Source organism: Monodon monoceros, unplaced genomic scaffold (genome assembly GCF_005190385.1).
Source record: "Monodon monoceros isolate NGI ecotype Baffin Bay Population unplaced genomic scaffold, NGI_Narwhal_1 Super_Scaffold_3, whole genome shotgun sequence".
In the NCBI taxonomy this organism is placed as follows: Eukaryota; Metazoa; Chordata; class Mammalia; order Artiodactyla; family Monodontidae; genus Monodon; species Monodon monoceros.
The window spans coordinates 12,754,486-12,772,760 of NW_021703780.1; the positions used below are offsets into that span (position 1 = coordinate 12,754,486).

The 18,275-nt window shown below is 53.7% G+C and overlaps 2 protein-coding genes across 8 annotated transcripts in view; one reads left to right on the top strand and one right to left on the bottom strand.

The window, feature by feature from the left end:
• JARID2 (jumonji and AT-rich interaction domain containing 2) overlaps positions 1–12,848 on the top strand; it is a 244,114-nt gene extending 231,266 nt beyond the window's left edge. For 4 of the 5 annotated variants that reach the window (XM_029242945.1, XM_029242947.1, XM_029242948.1 and 1 more), the window contains 5 exons: positions 2,043–2,148; positions 3,067–3,249; positions 3,675–3,805; positions 4,400–4,583; positions 7,611–11,900. In XM_029242945.1, coding sequence (XP_029098778.1) covers positions 2,043–2,148; positions 3,067–3,249; positions 3,675–3,805; positions 4,400–4,583; positions 7,611–8,522 — 1,516 coding nt within the window. In that variant the 3' untranslated portion in view covers positions 8,523–11,900. Of the gene's footprint in view, positions 1–2,042; positions 2,149–3,066; positions 3,250–3,674; positions 3,806–4,399; positions 4,584–7,610 lie in introns of all 5 variants that reach the window. The other variant, XM_029242949.1, reaches the window with a different exon arrangement.
• DTNBP1 (dystrobrevin binding protein 1) overlaps positions 9,545–18,275 on the bottom strand; it is a 180,056-nt gene continuing 171,325 nt past the window's right edge. For 2 of the 3 annotated variants that reach the window (XM_029242951.1, XM_029242952.1), the window contains 2 exons: positions 15,152–15,295; positions 9,545–13,828 (listed from right to left, as the gene is read on the bottom strand). In XM_029242951.1, coding sequence (XP_029098784.1) covers positions 13,617–13,828; positions 15,152–15,295 — 356 coding nt within the window. In that variant the 3' untranslated portion in view covers positions 9,545–13,616. The remainder of the gene's footprint in view (positions 13,829–15,151; positions 15,296–18,275) is intronic. The other variant, XM_029242950.1, reaches the window with a different exon arrangement.

The window sequence follows — 18,275 nt, forward strand, 5'->3', positions numbered from 1 at the left end:
TTTGCTCAGGTGATGCTCAAAAACAGATGAGCATCTGTTCTCAGTTGCCTGCTAATACGGGGGGTTTTCCCCTGGCGGTGGTTGATTTCCAGGAGCTCGTTTCATAGCAGGGTCAGAAACAGAGCACAGCAGAAAGCTGGCCGGGAGTGGTGCCCAGTCCACCGACTGCAGAGAATAGAGTAGGTCTTACTGGAAGTGGAGTTCTGCCGTGGGAGATTTCACGAGTTTGTCTGTTTCCCAGGAAGCCTTCTGCCCGGTTCCCAGGCGTGATCCTTAACTGTAAGGCTCACCAGCCCTGATCCGAGCTGGCTCTTCAGCTCCTTTGTTTACGACGGCAGATGGGAAATCACTGCAAATAATCAGATGTCTTGTCGTCTCACGGGCTACCGGCACCGCATCCATCCCACACTAACTGTGTTTATTGTCCTAATGGGGTGATTAGCATCGTTTATTAAAACAAACAAAGTCTTAGAACTAATGTTCTCCCTCCAAGGAGCCAGTGTCGGCAGCAGTCTGGCCATCACGACTCGCCCTGCCTTCCGGCTGTGTCAGGGCGAGTGGCGGTCGGTGTAGAGGCGGGCAGGCCCTGTGGTTGATCTTCTGCGGTGGGGCTGGGGTCTCGGGCAGAGCTGAGGGTGGACAGCCGGACGGTCCTGCGCAGGGCGGCTGGCCGCGTGGGCGCTGTGGGTGTGCATGCTCTCCTCCAGGAGCCACTGAGCCCTGAGCGCCGTTCCGCATGGAGACGCTGCCGGGCAGCGCCGGCCAGTCTGGGTTGAGAGTCACAGGGTCCCACGCAGGCCTGTGACGGGCCCCACCGGACCCTGTTTCCTCATCGGAAAGTGGAGTGATGTGGCCCGCGCCCCGCACGGTGATGGGGTGAAAGTTTGTGGCCCCGGCGGTCGTTGTTCTGCTTGGCCGTTGAGTGAGAGGCAGGGAAACCCTAGGTTCTGTGGGCTGTGTGAAAACTAATCCCTGGAACCTCACTGATGGGGGGTAGAGAGGCGGCCAGATAGGATCAGAGAACTTCATGGTGTGTGGTTTTTCTTAAAACATGTGATTGAGGTTAGAAACCCTGGATTTAAATCACAAATCCGTAACAGAATATGTTGGCATTGAAATAACGAGCACTTAGAAGAAAAGAGCCTTGGACGTGGCGAGTGCCTCCTCTCACTCGGCAGCGGAAGTCAGGACTTGAACCCTCCCCCCCACCAGGCCTGGGCAGCCTGAAGACCTGTCACATGGCTCCGGGGTTGTCAGATGTCCCACTGAAGCCTGTGGACGGCGGGGTTGGGAGGCCCCAGAGGAGGGGGCCCGGGGGAGGCTGCATGTGCCTGCCTCGCGTGCTGACCACCGGCACCAGGATCTCAGGATTTACAGGTGGCAGGTGCGTCCCTGCTGGGTCCTCCTGGGACGTAAGCGGCAGTTCCCATTCTCCTGAGCCCTGGGATCGCACTGAGGGTCCAGGTTCTTCTGGTTGAGTTCGGGCCGCGTTTCCTTCCACCATCTTCCTGGGCTCCTTGGCTCCAGAGCGGGGTCCGTGTTGTCGGAGCCCCAGCCCCTGTGCGGCCGCTCCCTTCACCTGACGCAGGCCCTCGTGGTGCTGGCTGTCCTGCGTGTCTCTTGTGTATTCCACACCACATCCTGGTCCTGCAGCGTCCTCTGTCTGCTACGGAAAAGTGTCAGGTGCCAGCCCGGCGATAAGTCGCAGCTTGGGAGGCTCACGAGAGGCTTTGGAGTGTGCGGGTGTGTCTGGACCTGATTTACAGGGGCTTTTAAACATCCGCTTTTGGTTTGGAGGCTTTTTGGCTCACGCATAGGTCAGATCTGCATGTAAAAGATGCACAGGCTTGTCTGCTGCAGGGGCCGCAGAGCTGCCCTGGGAGGAGAGACCCTGGGACGCTTACGAGCGGGCCCACCTCCCCTCCTGCGCCCAAGGCCAGTTTCCAGGCTGCTGTTTGCTCATCTCTGGGGGAGCGTGGAGGATGGGCTCCCGGGCAGAGGGTCCTTGTCAACCCCTTCTGCCCTGATTCCAAACCACCCAGGTATTGCATTCCTGCTGAGGAGGAGAACAAGCTCGAGGACGTGGTGCACACCCTGCTGCAAGCCAACGGCACCCCCGGCCTGCAGATGCTCGAGAGCAACGTCATGGTACGGGGCCAAGATGGTGGTGGAGGCTGGGCTTGCGTCAGGCGGCGGGGCCAACGCAGTGGTTTCCTTAACTCACCCTCTTTGTCGACCTGCCCCTCAGAGGTAAAGAGGACAATGAAAAATCAGTCCTCTGGGGATCCAGCATAAGCAAAATGTCCTCTCTTATGAAAACCAAACTGAAGTGCGTTCCTCTGATTGATGGCCCAGGACATGGGGCTCGTGCTCATGGGGACCTTTGACTCTATTTCCAGGCCTGGTGGTTTTTTTTTTTTTTTTTTTTTTTTTTTTTTTTTTTTTTTTGTAAATGGCGACTGGGCTGGACTGGGCAGCTGGATGACTGGGCCGCCTGGGCTTCCGGTCAGGATCACTCGGGGATAAGCCCAGCGGCTGCTGACCCTATTTTCAGACAGTCATGAGCCTGCTGAGCTGCCGGGAACCTCTTTAGCCTAGAATTGTGTTCTGACAACCTGAGCTCAAGGCTTTTCCGGCCTCCGCTCACCCTGCCTGGGTCTCCTTTCGCTCTGGGCCCGCCTCACTCTGGGTTTGGCTCGGAGAAGGTAAGCAGCAGCCCCCGTGCTGTGCACACGGATCCCGGTCCAACCGGTCAGTGCCCGTGGGGACACGGGGCACTCACAGCGGCCATGCCTTTGCCTGAATCGTCGTCACTCTTGGGCCTGTATCAGTTTAGAACTTCCTACTCCTTTGTTTAGGAGTCACGTCTCTTTATTTTCTAAAGGAGAAACAAAACGTCTTTCATACAAAACGTAATCTGTGTCTGGAGCAGGCTTAAGTCCCGATGCCCCGTCTGGAGGGCAGGTGGGCTGGCAGGCTGTCGCGGAAAGAGCTCCGGACGGTGGGAGGGAGGCACCCAGGAGGGCGGCCCTTTGTGGGCACGCGGCTCAGCCCTCGTCTCCACAGATCTCCCCGGAGGTGCTGTGCAGGGAGGGGATCAAGGTGCACAGGACCGTGCAGCAGAGCGGCCAGTTTGTCGTCTGCTTCCCGGGATCCTTTGTGTCCAAAGTGTGTTGCGGCTACAGCGTCTCTGAGACCGTGCACTTCGCCACCACCCAGTGGACGAGTATGGGCTTCGAGACAGCCAAGGTAGGCAGGCGGCCCTTGGCACGCGTTCCTGTGCGTGTGTCTGTGTGTAGATAATGTTTAATTTCAAAGTGAGTCTCGGAAACCTGAGTTGGCTGAGAGTTTGTTTTAGAGAGGGAGCGCTGTTAGAGGTTGACTGTATCATGAAAGTCGTCAAGCTCTGTTACTGACCCACTGCGGTACTGGGAGGTCAGTACTGAAGGTGTTGAGGGCAAACACTGTTCTCGGCTGGCGGAGCCACGAGTACCTGGTGTCTGGTGTCTTTCTCCAGGGAGACACGATTGTCGTACAGTTTTCAATTGCTTTGAATCCAGATGGAATTCAACATCTGAAAATTCAGATAGCGACCCCTCCCCAGTAAAGAAAGCCCTTGACAGCTGCCTAGCGTTGAAAATTCTACCCTAAAGGGACGCGACTGCCCCTTGCAGGAGATGAAACGTCGCCACATAGCTAAGCCATTCTCCATGGAGAAGTTACTCTACCAGATCGCACAAGCGGAAGCGAAAAAGGAAAACGGTCCCACTCTCAGTACCATCTCAGCCCTTTTGGACGAGCTCAGGTAACACAGGGCCGCCGGGGCCCAGGCCGGGCGGGATGGGGGTGCGGCCCGTCCTCTGTGGGAAACCGCCGGCCACTGGTTCGGAGCTGCAGGGCCCGCCTGGGGCTTGGCCAGCGGGCGAAGAGTTCGGGGTGCCGATGCTGCAGGAGGTGCACCCTCTTTGTGGAAATGGACAGGCGGTGGCTCCTGAACCCCTGGCCTCACGGGTCCTTGGTGCCCCTCGCCAGCGAGGAAGGGCCCTGGGAAGGAGCAGACGGGGCAGGAATTGCAGTGACCGTTTGCGTGGCTTCCCATGTGACCTGCAGAGGCTCAGCGGAGCTGCTGGACAGCACACGATTGTCACGCGCTCGTTGACCCTCTGATTCCGACGTCGGCAGAGAGTTTGTCACGTCCGTCCTTGGCCCGGGCGTGGGGCACCCTGGCTGGCACTGGGCGCTTTGCCCCGGGGTCGCCGCAGGCGGGGCCCGGCCATCCGAGAGCCCTTGGGGGTGGTCTGGCCTTTCAACTTCGTACGCAGGCCCCAGGTGGGGAAGCTGGGCCCCGAGGCCCTGCGGCCCAGCCGCTCGGCACCCTGAGCCTTGTGTGTCTGGACAGGGACACGGAGCTGCGGCAGCGGCGGCAGCTGTTCGAGGCCGGCCTCCACTCCTCTGCCCGCTACGGCAGCCACGAGGGCAGCAGTGCCGCGCCCGACGGGAAGAAAAAGCCTCGGAAGTGGCTGCAGCTGGAGACCTCGGAGAGGAGGTGTCAGATCTGTCAGCACCTGTGCTACCTGTCCATGGTGAGCCCACGTCTCCCTCACGGCCGCTGCACCATCTCCCTGACCCCCAGCTCTGCCTTTCTCTGTCCCCTGCCCATCCTCCCTCAAGCAGCTGCCCTGCGGAGACGTGCCCCCCCCCCCCCGCCCCGCCCCGGTCTCTTTCCTTGTCTCTTTTACCTTCTCTTCAGCCCTGTGACTGATCTTGCTGCCCCGTGGACTCAGAAATCTGTCTGGTTCAAGCAGCATCTCCTGTCCCCAGCCTCCCTGTGCCTGCTTCTGGCTGGAAGGCGGCCCCCTGAGCTGCCACAGTCCAGCCCGTCTGCCTTCCTTCCTGGTCGCTCCTGCAGCCTCCTTGAGGGGCTGATCCAGCCCAGCCTGGGGCTGTGTTACATGCTTAGTGTCCCCTATGCCGACCCCATCCCAGGCCAGAGGCGACCCCGTCCAGAAGCCTTGCTGGACGGCCAGCTGGACAGTGCAGACCTGCCTCTCGCCTCCCGTGGGCAGCTGCCCTGACACAGGTCTCTGTAAACGCAGGAACGCCCCCCGCTGCTGTGGCCTCAGCCGGTGCCATTGCCCTCTCCCTGCCTGTGCAGAATCCCCCTCCCCAGAGAGAAGCTTAGGTAGTAAGTGCCCGCCCCATGCCCGGCGCAATGTCCCACTCGTGCATCCCCACCAGCCCCACGTGGCCACCGAGGTGCAGAGCGGCAAGCGCGTCCCAGGTCTGACCCTTGGCCTCCTGGCCATGTGTCGCGTGACTGTGATGCCGTCTCACCCCCTCGCCCTGCGTCCCCGGCATACCTCTGGCTGCCCTGCAGAGAAGAGGGGACTATGTGGCCACTGCCGCTGAGCCAGATGCCCTTTGTCACACATGAGACGTCAGAGCACGGGAGGAATACTGTAATAGTTGGCTAGGGCTGCCGTATCAGAGCACCACCGACTGCTGCCTTGAGCAACAGGAGTCCCTTTTTTCATAGTTCTAGAGGCTGGAAGTCCAAGATCAATGTGTCACCAGGGTTGGCTGCCTCTGAGGCCTCTCCTTGGATCATAGATGGTCGCTTTTCCCTGTGGCACAGTGGTTGTGCCATCAGGGACTCACAGGGCCTTTCCTCTGTGTGCTTCTGTGTGTTAATCTCTTGTTAAAAGGATGTAAGTCATATTGGACTAGAACCCACCCTTACGACCTCAGTTTCCCTGATTATGTCTTTGAAGGTCCTCTCTCCAAATAAGTCACCTCTGGAGTTACTGAGGGTTAGGACTTCCATGTCTGAATTTGGGGAGGGGGTTAATAATTCCGTCCATAACAACCACGCGTCCCACTTTACATATTTTCTTCTATCTAGCTTTCTTTTCCCAGAGGCTTTTTAGAGGATACAGTCAAGAATCAAGCTGTCTTTAAAACAAACAAGTCATAAGAATTTCCCCAGATCTTAAAAATGTTTTGTGAATATCACTCATAAAAGCCGCATAGTCCTGTGTTCGTTCCTCTTGCATTAGAATGGAGTTATTCTCGTGGGAAACAATCATCATGTATTTCCCATGAGCCTGGGTGAGACTCTGTTGTGACCTCATGCGGCCCTGGTCCCTTCCCGTGGGCTCCAAAAACGGCAGGGTGTGGGCTCATTTTTAGGCTCTCCCTCCGAAAGCTGTACCTTGAGAGTTGTCACCAGGATTTCTTAGCCAGAATGGTATGTTAAAAAGCACATATCCTGAATACATAGGTAAAAATTGAGGTTTTATTTATATACGCTTTTCATTGCTTAGGTACTAAGGGGTTTATATGTTTTTGTTCACTGTTTCGTATGTATGTCTGTTCCTGTCCTTAGCCCCGGGTGATGTGTTTGTGCCAATAAGTGTCATTTCCTTATTCCTACAGCTTATTTTTTTTGTTTCTTTTTTTATAAATTTATTTACTTTTATTTATTTATTTATTTTTGGCTGCATCGGGTCTCTGTTGCTGCGCTTGGGCTTTCTCTAGTTGCGGTGAGCGGGGACTCCTCTTCGTTGCGGTGCGCAGGCCTCTCGTTGCGGAGCACGGGCTCTAGGCGCGCAGGCTTCAGTAGTTGTGGTGCGTGGGCTTCAGTAGTTGTGGTACACGGGCTCAGCAGTTGTGGTGTGTGGGCTCAGTAGTTGTGGCTCACGGGCTCTAGGTGCACGGGCTCAGTAGTTGTGGCGCACGGGCTTAGTTGCTCTGCAGCATGTGGCATCTTCCCGGACCAGGGCTTGAACCCGTGTCCCCTGCATTGCCAGGCAGATTCCCAACCACTGTGCCACCAGGGAAGTCCCCAGCTTGTTTTCTTGTCTTTGCTTAGCAACAATGAAGATAAGAAACCTAGTTCTTCCTGTTGAATCCTTATGAAAAGACCTGTGATTCTTTGCATCTGGTGTGTCAAGGCATCATTTTTGCATTGTTTACACTGAGTGAGACCAGGACCGGGAGTCAGGGTTGGGGTGAGGGATGCCCCCCTGCCCACACACACACACACACACAGCTCTGAGCATCTGCGGGGCCTCGGCCCATCCCTGGTGCCAGTGCATCCTCAGGGCACTGGAGATTCAGGCTTGCGTGGCAAGGATCAGGAACTGTGCTGGCTGGAGTGTGGACAGAGGTGCTGCCTCCCGACGTGGTGTGAGCCAGCTGGACCAACCGAGCCGCCCAAGAGCAGGAGAAACGCGCGCTGTCGCCAAAGCGTCCAGGGTGTGACCATTCTGGCACCTCCTGTACCAGCGTAGTTTTTGAACCAGAAGTCTCAGGAGCCCTCAGAACCCTCAGCCCCTGTCCACCAGCCCGCCGCGCTCAGACCCTCTGGCGGGAAAGTGCACAGCAGCCAAGAGGGCCCTTGAGGCCTTTGGGTGCAGCTCAGAGATGGTCACTTACTTGTTTCCCGGTTGACGATCCCGGTGACTTGTGGGTGTTCTCGTCAGTATCCCACGTCTCTGGGTCACAGACGCCCCTGGCCTGGGCGGTGGCCTCCCACACTCTGCTCCCGGGACACCTCCCTGTCCCCCACCCCCGAGTCCCCTCAGCCTCGGGTGCCTCTCGTCCCGCAGGTCGTGCAGGAGAACGAGAATGTGGTCTTCTGCCTGGAGTGTGCCCTGCGCCACGTGGAGAAGCAGAAGTCCTGCCGCGGCCTGAAGCTCATGTACCGCTACGACGAGGTCAGTGCCTCGCGGGGTGGCAGCGGTCCCCTGCCCGCGTGGTCCATGTCACAGCTCGTCGTGACCGCGTGCAGCCGGCCTGGTTCCAGGTGCCTTCTGGCCGGACGGTGCCTGACGTGGTGGGAAGGTAGCTCCTTGCGCCAAGGTGGGGGAGTGGGCAGGTCCGGCTCGCGTTCCACTGGCCTGGAGAAACCAGGAGCTGAGGCTGCAGGGACTTTTGTCCTTGTCCGCGCTTTGTCGTGCCCCAGCGAGCCCGTCCGCAGCGCGCTCAGCTCTGCTTTCCCTCCTGGCCTCGGTGCCTCGGTTCATAAGGAGTTCGGTTTCAGGGCGTGGCTGCCCCACTGTCTGGAGGGGACTGTGCCTTCATCTGCAGTCGGGGCCCAGAACAGACTGAGACCGAAATCGGCAGGGCCAAGCCAGGGCTCCCCTTCCCTCCAGGCCGAGGGCCGCTTCGGGGGCCTTGCGGCTGCGTCCATCTGGTCTCTGTGTCCTCAGAGCAGCCCGGGACTTGGCCTGAGGAGCCTTCCTGGCCCCGGCCCCGCGGGGCCAGGGCCTCTGGGACACAAAGTGCTGATCGCCGTGCCTGTCTGCCCGTGTCGGCGTCCCTCCCCCGCAGCTCCCAGCGGTTCTGCTGTGGGTCTGCGCGTGGTGAACTTCAGAGCCTGCGGCCACTTGCTGAGCTATGGGCAGCGCCCGAGGGGGCGGCCCTGGGAGCGCCCGCGCCCTTGTCCTTACCCCGGGGCCTCGGCAGACAGACACGGAGCCTTTCACTGTTTGCTCCTGAAGGCTTCAACTTCTGAATAAATCCCAGTTCCACCCTCTCTGAAAACCGCAGCCGTCCCCAGAGGCAGGTCCGTATGAGGTGCTTTCTGTGTTGGCTGGTCTCCACTGCCCGTTAGGTGCCCCCATGGGGAGGGCGCTTCTTCAGCCGGCACGGAGCACTGAGGGCTCCGCTTCCAGAGCAGCCTTTCTCGTCTCGTCACGTGTGTTTTACGTGCTTCCAGGCTGCTCTGCGATTGCGTTTCCGGGTACGAGCTCGCAGCTCCGGAGACACGTGGCCCTTTTTTTGGGGGGGGGGTCACCTTGGGAGACTGCTCTGGGGACCCCGTTGCCCCTCTTGGCCCGCCCTCTTCCAGAGAAGCGTCCTCCTCCCTGTGGTGTCTGGCCGTGAGCCCCTCTCTGAGGGTGGAACCTGCCGGCTCTCCCATCCCCACTGCCCCCGAAACCTGGGGCCGACAGTCCCACGTAAGGCGGCCTCATCCGGCCATCACACATGGCAGCCCCGGGCAGGGCCGGGCCGGGTGCCCCGGGAGGCGATGGGGGCACCCGTGGGGTCTCAGGCTGTGGTCAGACTTGATCAGAAGCCTTTGGCTAAATTGTAAGATTGGAAAGCTGAAAATAGATCTCTTTGCATCTTCTTTGTTTTTAAAGAGCATGTTCAGCGAAGGCAATAACCACTTTCCCCTCCCTGCTTCTTCACTTGAACAGCAAATGTCAGAACACGGTTAAAAATAAACCCTCGTGTCTGAGTCAGAGCATCTCTGGCAACTCGCAGGGTACAGCCGGCGGCGCTGGGGCTTCTCGAGATGATTCTGAAGCTCGACAAAACGTGGGTTAGTTTCCACCTCCAGCCCATCTTGGAGCTAGGTGTCTTGATGTGACCAAAATCCTGGAAAAGAATCACATATGTAGTAGGGTCTGTCGGTCTGAAGCTTAATCATTGGTTCTCACGCATAGGGAAAAGGTTTTGTCAGCCTCCTACTTTGCCAGTGGCCTGTTTTAGTAAATGAAAATCACAAGTCAGTTCCCTGTTGAGTTGAACTGTATTTTTTTTTTTTTTTTTTTTCCTTTTTTAATTGGGGAATTTTCAGCTCTGGGTTGGATCTCAGAAATGGCTTTTGAGAGCACAGCTCTGGTCTGAGCCCTGGTGCCCGGCAGTCAGACCCCTCTATCCAGCTGTTCGGTCCCACAGGTGCAGGCGGGCGGGCGGCTGCCTCCTCGGACCCCCTGCTGCCCAGGTGGCTTTAGCTGCAGGTAACTGGGCTTTACTGAAGCTCATCTGTTTGTTCTTCATTAGCATGGGTATCCTAAGTGCTTTAAGTGGCCCAACGATGTCTGCAGTGCCTGGGAGCAGGCCTGGGCCCGGACTAGGCTGACCCTCAGGCTTGAGTGAAGGAGTGGCCTCCTGTCCCCGTGTCCTCCTGGTCTGTCCGTCCCTGGCTCCAGCAGGTGCTCTGCAGTGTATGTCAGAACATGGGCCATTTTAATACTCCTCCACGTGGTTTCTTTTAAAACTGGATGGTTGCGAGTTGTGTTAAAATTACACATGTATTTTTGACGCCAACAGATAGATGGTTCTCTTGTTGCGTTTGTTCTCTCCCCTTCGCTGAGGAGGGAACGAGAAACGTTTACAGACACGTGTTTGTATCCATCTGCAAGAGCAGGTTAAGTAGGCTCCAGAGTAGCCAGAGAGAGCAACAAGCAGCCCCCAGGCATTTGTCACCGTGCAGGGAGCCAGGTGTGAGGGGCCCTGGGCCCTCAAGCCTGAGTCTGCCCCTCACTTCCCAGCCCTCCCCTTCCTGCTGGGGCCCCGGGCGGCCTCTCAGCCCCGAGGAGGTGCCCAGGTGGCGGCAGCAGGAAGCCTGCTGCTGTGTTGTCTCGGCGGCGAGGGACCTCGTGGACACGGGTGAAGGTACAGACCAGATGGGAAAGCAGCTCTAAGGAAACAGCCCCACACTTACTCTGGTTTCGGGGCTGCAGGTATTTCAGGGCTTTCAGCTCGTGAACGTTTGGACTTTACAGCCACCAGGGGGCGCTCCTGGGCTCCCTGGAGGGGGAAGTGGGGTTAGGAAGCTGCCCATCAGGAAAGGACCTGGCGTACCGTTTCCTTGGCTTCCAGATGAGAAAAGGCAGGTTTCTCCCCGAGAAGGAGTGTTTCGTTTAGGTGCCTGGCCAGGGGACCTCGGTCTCGGGAAGTTGTTGTCCTAACCAGCTCCCAGGCCGCCGCACCCGGGAACCTCGGGGCAGATTTCCAAGGCCACCCAGCCCTCCCCACCCCACCCCCTCGGTGCCGCTCTGACGTGGTTTGATGAAGGTGACTCCCTGGGGGGTCCTGGCGACGCTCTTCCGTTGGCTAATCCTGTGTCTTCCTTTCAACCCGAAACAGGAACAAATTATCAGCCTGGTCAATCAGATCTGTGGCAAGGTATCTGGTAAAAACGGCAGCATTGAGAACTGTCTCGGTAAACCCACACCAAAAAGAGGGCCCCGCAAGAGAGCGACGGTGGACGTGCCGCCCTCCCGGCTCGCCGCAGCCTCCTCCTCGTGAAGACGCCAGCACCGTGGGCCGGGGATAGATATTTTTCTGTAATTATTATATTCTAGTTTGGAGTACTGGCTGTAGGATACAAGCTGTCTTTGCACTAGCTCTGAAGAAGATTTTCTTCTGGTTTTAGAGAACTAATTTTGTTTTAGCATTAAACTGTTGAACTTTTTTTGTACTTAGGATACCTAGATACTGCAGTCAGATTTTTGAAACTGCCGTATATTCACTGTTTTAAAACCCTTGAGGGGCTGTTATTAATTTGTATCGCCCCTTGTGGCTGACAAAAGCCTTTTTTGTTTGATTTTTGTTTTTTTTTTGTTTTTGTTTTTGTTTTTTTTGTAATTGTTGGGGGAAAAAAAGGCTTTTTTAACCCAGTTTTGAAGAGGGTAAAGTTTGGAGAACAAATTTTAAAACCATCAGTAATGTGAGCAGATTTTTTTCTAGAGAGGAAAAGGGATAGGAGACACACACACACACACACACACACACACAACTTGAAAGAAATGGCTTTACTTTGGCTGTCTTTTCTTCTGTCATGCGCAGGACGAGTTTGTAATTGTTAAAACCGGAGAATCCCCATTTTGTTTCTTTGGGTGGTTATGGCAGCTGAAGGTGGACGTTGTTTCCTAACCATAGGCAAAATGAGGAGGTCGGAGTGACTAGGTTCTCTTTACCAGCACATCACTATGCATCTGCTTAAGGAAAAAAAGGAGAAGAAAAAGACTGCCTGCCTTGGAGGGGGTCACGTGAGGGAAACCCGTGCCTGATTTCATTAGGAAATCCATTCTGTTATTTTTTGGTGCTGTTGGCTACTTTATCAAAAAACCCTTCAATAGCATCCTTAAAAAAAAAAAAAAGGAAAAAAGTGATTGAAGCCGTTAAGTGCTTCTTTGTCATGGATGTGCAATCTTTCTAACATTCCGTCTTCATCTCACAGCTTGTTGTTTTACACCTTCACAGGTCAGCATTAATCTTTCTTTTTAAACTCGTTCTGTTGGCGATCACATCTAGAGCCACTAGGAGGTCTGCCGTTCTTTTTGAATGTGAAAATGTATCTGCGCTCATCTGGTCTATTTTTTCTCTTCATGTTGTAACAAAAAGAAAAAAAAAAATCCCGTCCCTTTTGTACATACGCCTGTAAATTGTTTTAAATACTTGAGCCTTTTTCTGGGTGGGGGAGGGGAGGGGTGAGAAGACGAGATGAAGAAAAGCCTTACACTTCAGTTTCTTCATCGGTGGATTGGATGCTTACAGGGTTTTTCTTGTAACGTTTATAAGTGCTGCTTACGTCACTGAACAACAACAACAAAAATAATAATGGAGTAGCTGTTGCCCTTCTCCGGTTGTGTGTACAGTATGTGTGGAATAAAAAAGGGAAACTGTTTTCACAAGCTGTTCTTTGTTTCATAATTGGATTCACCAATCCCGCAGCTGCCCGTGTTGCACTGAGCTCGCCGGTGGGGCTGTCTTGTCAGGAGCGTCCTGTGACACTTTGTCGGTTGTCGTTGGCAGAAGACTGAACTGTGTTGGAATATTTAACAATGACATGAGCAGAGTCGTGTTTTCCAATGTGCTTGTCCGGTTTTCATGGCCTTGCTGTGTGTTCTTGCCCTCTTTTTGGACAGTGAACTTCTGCCTACGGCTTACGGTCTGACGTTTAATTTATTAGCGCTGCTCTGCACCCCTCCCCCGGGAGGGAAGACTTCATGTTGTTTATTGCCAGTTTTTTGTTTACTTTTCAGGTTTGTACTACAAGGTTTAATAATAAAAACAAAGTTTTTTGGACACTTGTTTGTCTTGTGGAAGAGAGTGAATGAAATGAGGTGTTTTCTGATAAACGGGCTGAGGGGGTCTGTCCCACTGGCCAGGGAGTGGAGTGAACACTGAATCTTAATCTCACTTTCCCTCTGCTGGTAGTTACCTGGACGGCCTCTGAACAAAAACCAAACGGCTGCTGTTTGCCTCTCATTTTCTGTGGGGCCCCTGGACACCAGCGGGCAGCGTGGCCACGAGGGTGCAGGGCCGCAGCCGCCCCTCCTCGCGCCAGCCTGCCCCTCGTTTGTGGGCTGTGAGCGAGCAGGGAGAGGGGAAAACACGTCCCTGGGGGAGCGGGGTCCCGCCAGGAGCGATGGCCTGTGGGCTTGGCTTCGGTTTCTCTCTCTTCCTCTGGGCCCGGGTGTGTGCTCTATTAAGGTAGGCCGTGCTTGTTGGACTTCGTAATTTTTGTAATGATCAGATGAAAACCCAAACTTGGTTAGAGCCGAGAGGAAGCACAGCTTCCTGCCTGTAAAGGGCTTCGCCGTTCAGTGCCGAGCCGACGTGGACACCGACTTTCCTGCCTAGCCCGCACGGTGAGGCCCGCAGAACGCGTGTGTTTAGCAGCCCTTCTGTACAAACTGGCTGTGTTTGCGGTCCTCAAACTTAATTGTAGCTGTTGTTTCAGTCAGTTTCTCACACATCATTGGCAACTGTGTAAAAATCGAGAGCCTCCCTAAATCCACCTGCCTTCCCTGCGGGCCTCTGGGCACAGCTGTGTCATCCTCTGAAGGTGGCCAGAGCGCGGACACCCGGGTTTAGGAGTCACTGTCGTCGGTGTGTAAGGTGGCAAGGGCGGTGTCCACCTCGACTCCCTCCTCGTCAGACTGGACCACGGGGGACTCCCCCACTTCGCTGGGGTCCTGGGCAGTTGGGTCAGTGCAGGGTGCAGATGACCACAGCCGGGTGGCTCGGGAGGCATTTGGAACCTGAAGAGTAACTTCGTCCTGACCAGGGCTCGCTTCAGGCCCTGCAAAATAAAGCAGAGGCGAGCCTCTCCTAAAAGTGCTGCATCTGAGAACTGCCCCTGAAGATGGTCATTTGAACTTGCATAGAATATAAAGCGGGTGGGAGTTCTCTGTTCCTGTGACATGCAGGCTGCAGAACCAGGCCCCATGGCAGTGCAGGAACTGCCCCCAGAAAATGCTGAGCTAGGTGACGCCCGAGGCAGCCCAGGGCCCGAGCTGACCCTTCTGCCACCTGTGACACATGGAAAGATCCCGAACCCTTTCCAGCATCCAATAAAGCACTGTGCTCAAGGCCAAACCGTGAACACTGCATTTCTTTGAGGAACATTCCTGGTAACCTTGATAATCTAGATTTACCTCTTTATATCCTTTGAAATAACTCAAAGAAATGGACGTTAGGAGAAAACCCTTGTGGATCCTCTTAAAGGAATCAAAACCATACGCAGGTGATGGAGTCTCTTCCTGACCCTGGGAAGGGGCCAGCCTTCTCGGCGGGACAAGGGCCTCCCTCCCCGGGACGGCACTACTCACGCAGTTCCCGGGAAGGGGAGACGACGGATGGAGCTGCTTTGTGGAGACCTTAGAGACACACGTGGACAGGAAGCCCCGGGCCTCAATTGTGAGGATGGTAGCCCATGGAGTGGGGCCACCAGCGAAGGGGCAGGTGCTGCTGAAGAGCTGGCCTTTCCCTCTTTTGTACGTGGCAGAAACTTAAACGCGTTCTCTGTAATGGCGTCTGCGAAGACCACCCACCCAGAAGGAATGGTCCGAAATTTAAAATAAATTGAGTCCAGGTATAGGGCCAAAGCCTCAGTAAGTACACATCGAATGAACATGGAATTTCGGGAAGGCATTAAATGGAGGTAACGTGCCCACAGGGTTGCGACTAATTTTTAAAATACAAGCCGAGTGCTGAACACAAACCTTGGCCTTGCCCACAGCAGAGATCAAATACCTGCCGAATGGGGGAGGGGAAGCCACACAGGAGAGCTCCCCACCTCCCCCAAATTCTAGTGCTTAGCCACAAAAACCACACTCAAATTAACTTGCGAGCCAGAGGAGAAAGAACACACAATTTAAGAAAGCTCCCTGTTCACTGAAGGTGTCTGGGTAAAGCCCTGAGAGTCGTTGAAAAATTCACAACCACAACAGCCAGTGTTTCATTTGTCCACTTCTGTGAGGCCAGACTGTGCGTGGAATGGGTTAGTGGGACAAGAAGATCTGTGCACGCCTTGTGCAACCGAACCGCCCTGTATCGGTTCTCCACGTGCAGGGAAGTCATGGAACTAGGTGTGACTCAGTGTGTGCAGACTTGTCACCCCTACCTGGGACAGGGGACAGCACAGTGCTCCCCTCGCCACCGGAGTTCAGGAAGACGTCCAGGGCCTCCTGGTCAGAGATGTCCACCAGGTCCATTTGCTCCAGCAGGTCCACATTCACTTCCATGGATGACATGCTGCCCATGGGCTCTGGGGAGACCAGCACAGGAAGAGGTTAGACCATCTGTCATTTAATAACACTTTAAAAGGTGAGCTTCCACTGTGTTAGGCTAAAAGCACATTGTGTTTTCTAGGTGTAAAATATCTCCCGCTACTCCAGACTTTTAAAATAGACTTTGGAGCAGTGTAGTATTGACATGTCCCAGTTTGGTACTTTAAATCCATCCTAGCTTAACCTTGGTTACTATTACCTCTTACACCTGCCACAGCAGTTTTCCTTTTCACCCCCAGCCCTCTTGCTTGCAGGTGCTGAAGGTAACCCTTTCTGCACCAGACAATTCTTGGCTTCGGAGGTGGGCGCTGACTCAGAGAGGCTGACATTCCTGCCAGACACCTCTGGCTGTGGTTGCCCCCAGCTTTACTACAATTCCATTTGAAGTCTTCTCTGCCCTTGTGACATTTCTCTAGTCTTCATCTTAACAGCAAAGTTTGAGCATCTGCAAGCCGGTGAGTTGCAACCAAGAGCTCCCTGTGGTGAAAGCACAGACTAGAAAGACAATCAGCCCACTGTGGAGAACAGTATGGAGGGTCCTTAAAAAACTACAAACAGCTACCATACGACCCAGCAATCCCACTACTGGGCACATACCCTGAGAAAACCATAATTCAAAAAGAGTCATGTACCACCATGTTTACTGCAGCTCTATTTACAGTAGCCCGGAGATGGAAACAACCTAAGTGCCCGTCATCAGATGAATGGATAAAGAAGATGTGGCACATATACACAATGGAATATTACTCAGCCATAAAAGGAAACGAAATTGAGCTATTTGTAATGAGGTGGATGGACCTAGAGTCTGTCATACAGAGTGAAGTAAGTCAGAAAGAGAAAGACAAATACCGTATGCTAACACATATATATGGAATTTAAGGGAAAAAAATGTTATGAAGAACCTAGGGGTAAGACAGGAATAAAGACACAGACCTACTAGAGAATGGACTTGAGGATATGGGGAGGGGGAAGGGTGAGCTGTGACAAAGTGAGAGAGAGACATGGACATATATACACTACCAAACGTAAGGTAGATAGCTAGTGGGAAGCAGCCGCATAGCACCGGGAGATCAGCTCGGTGCTTTGTGACCACCTAGACGGGTGGGATAGGGAGGATGGGAGGGAGGGAGGCGCAAGAGGGAAGACATATGGGAACATATGTATAACTGATTCATTTTGTTACAAAGCAGAAACTAACACCATTGTAAAGCAATTATACTCCAATAAAGATGTTAAAAAAAAAAAATCAGCCCACCAGCAGAAAGACACTATAGGACTAGAAGTCTGAGCCTGGGCACAGTGAGGGGTGCCTCTAGGGTCTGGCATTCATATTTAAACTGCCTCTGTGGTCCAGAAACTACAAGCCAGGTAACTTAAATCATCCCAGGCATGACGCTGCCTGTCACAAGCAAATAGAAATTTCTGAATGTGGACACATCCTTAACCCAGGGTCTCAAAGGAATATAAACTCAACACAAAATCCAATCCAATCCGGAATTTACAGTACACATGTCACTATGAGTGAGGGCCAGCAGAAACAAAGACTATTAGCATCTTTTCCCGAGAATTCAAAGTGGCTTTAAATATTTTAAAGAAAGAAAAGATTGAATCAAACAATGAACAAGGTGTCAAAAATCAGATCAGGCATTTGAAAAAAAGCCAAATAACTTCCAAATAGGAAAAATCACTGAAATTTAGAACTTCGGGCACAAGTTAAAGAGGTGAGAGCCAAATAGAAAATTAGTGAACGAAATAAGTGGGAAGTATGAAAGGGCTTAAGAGAAATGGAAAATGCAAAAGTTTACGTATTGACAGTTCCAGAATGAGAATGGAGACTGTAGGGACCAGCGGTATTCGCAGAGGCTGATTATCTTCCAGATTTGCTGAAGGATCAGACATGCAGGATTTAGGAACAAAATATATTCAAGCAAGACAGATGAAAGAAATCCTCACCTAATCCACTGCAGCGAAATGATGAGCATCAAAGAGAAAGAGCAGATTAGGAAAGATAAGGAAATAATTAGACCTACAGCTCAACAACAGGAGTCAGAAGACAGTGGAATAATAAATTCAAAGAGGTGAAGTAAATATCTCTTAAGATCAAGTGTGAGATACAAGTCCCCCCTACGCCTGCTCTCAGCAAAGGTCGGACCACAGGAGGAGGGAAGAGGGCATGGGTCCCGGGAGGGAGGCGGAAGTGCACGGAAGAGACATGTAAGTCTGTGGGTATATATAAAACTCTGAGTAAAATAATCATAATGGTATCAAATTCGGGGAATTTACTCCAGCTGAATTGGAAAGAATTGACGATAATGACAGGAGAGGCGGCTTGACGAGAGTCAGATCCCTTTTGTGTCTGGCAGGAAGGTGGGAATCTGATCGACTCTGGGCACAAGAAATCATGAAGGCTTAGCACTACAGCAAGTAAAGCTTGTTGCAGTTGAGACAACATCGCACTCAAGGTGGCAACATCCAAGGCAGAGGAGCCGGGTGACATGTGCCATCACTGTCGCCCTGAGCCACGCAGGAATCACGGCCACTTCACAGGGGACACCGGGGCGGTGTTGCCCTGGGGCTCCTGCAAGGCTGACCCGTCAGGGGGACATGAGTGCACAGGGGTCAAGGTCGTGCCTCTGGGGGCTGCTCTCCTGTCGGGGAGAAGGTGGGGAAAACGCGGGTTTTCTTTGTGACTGTGGAGTCCTTCGTGGTGTTTCAGCCTGGCCTTGACTTCAGTTTTGAAAGGAGCAGAGTCTCCCGTTTTTTCTGTCTGTGCCATTCTCTTAAAGAGGGGAGAAAAATAATCGGACCAAAAGCATAGGGAACACTTGCAGGAAAATAGCACCAAATAAGGTGGTAACGAAGCCAGTTTTATAATGTTACGTGTCAAATTTGGTTCCTTTACGTTTGCTGTGGTCACTGACTGCCTGGCTTCATTGCTATCATCTGATTTGGTGCTTT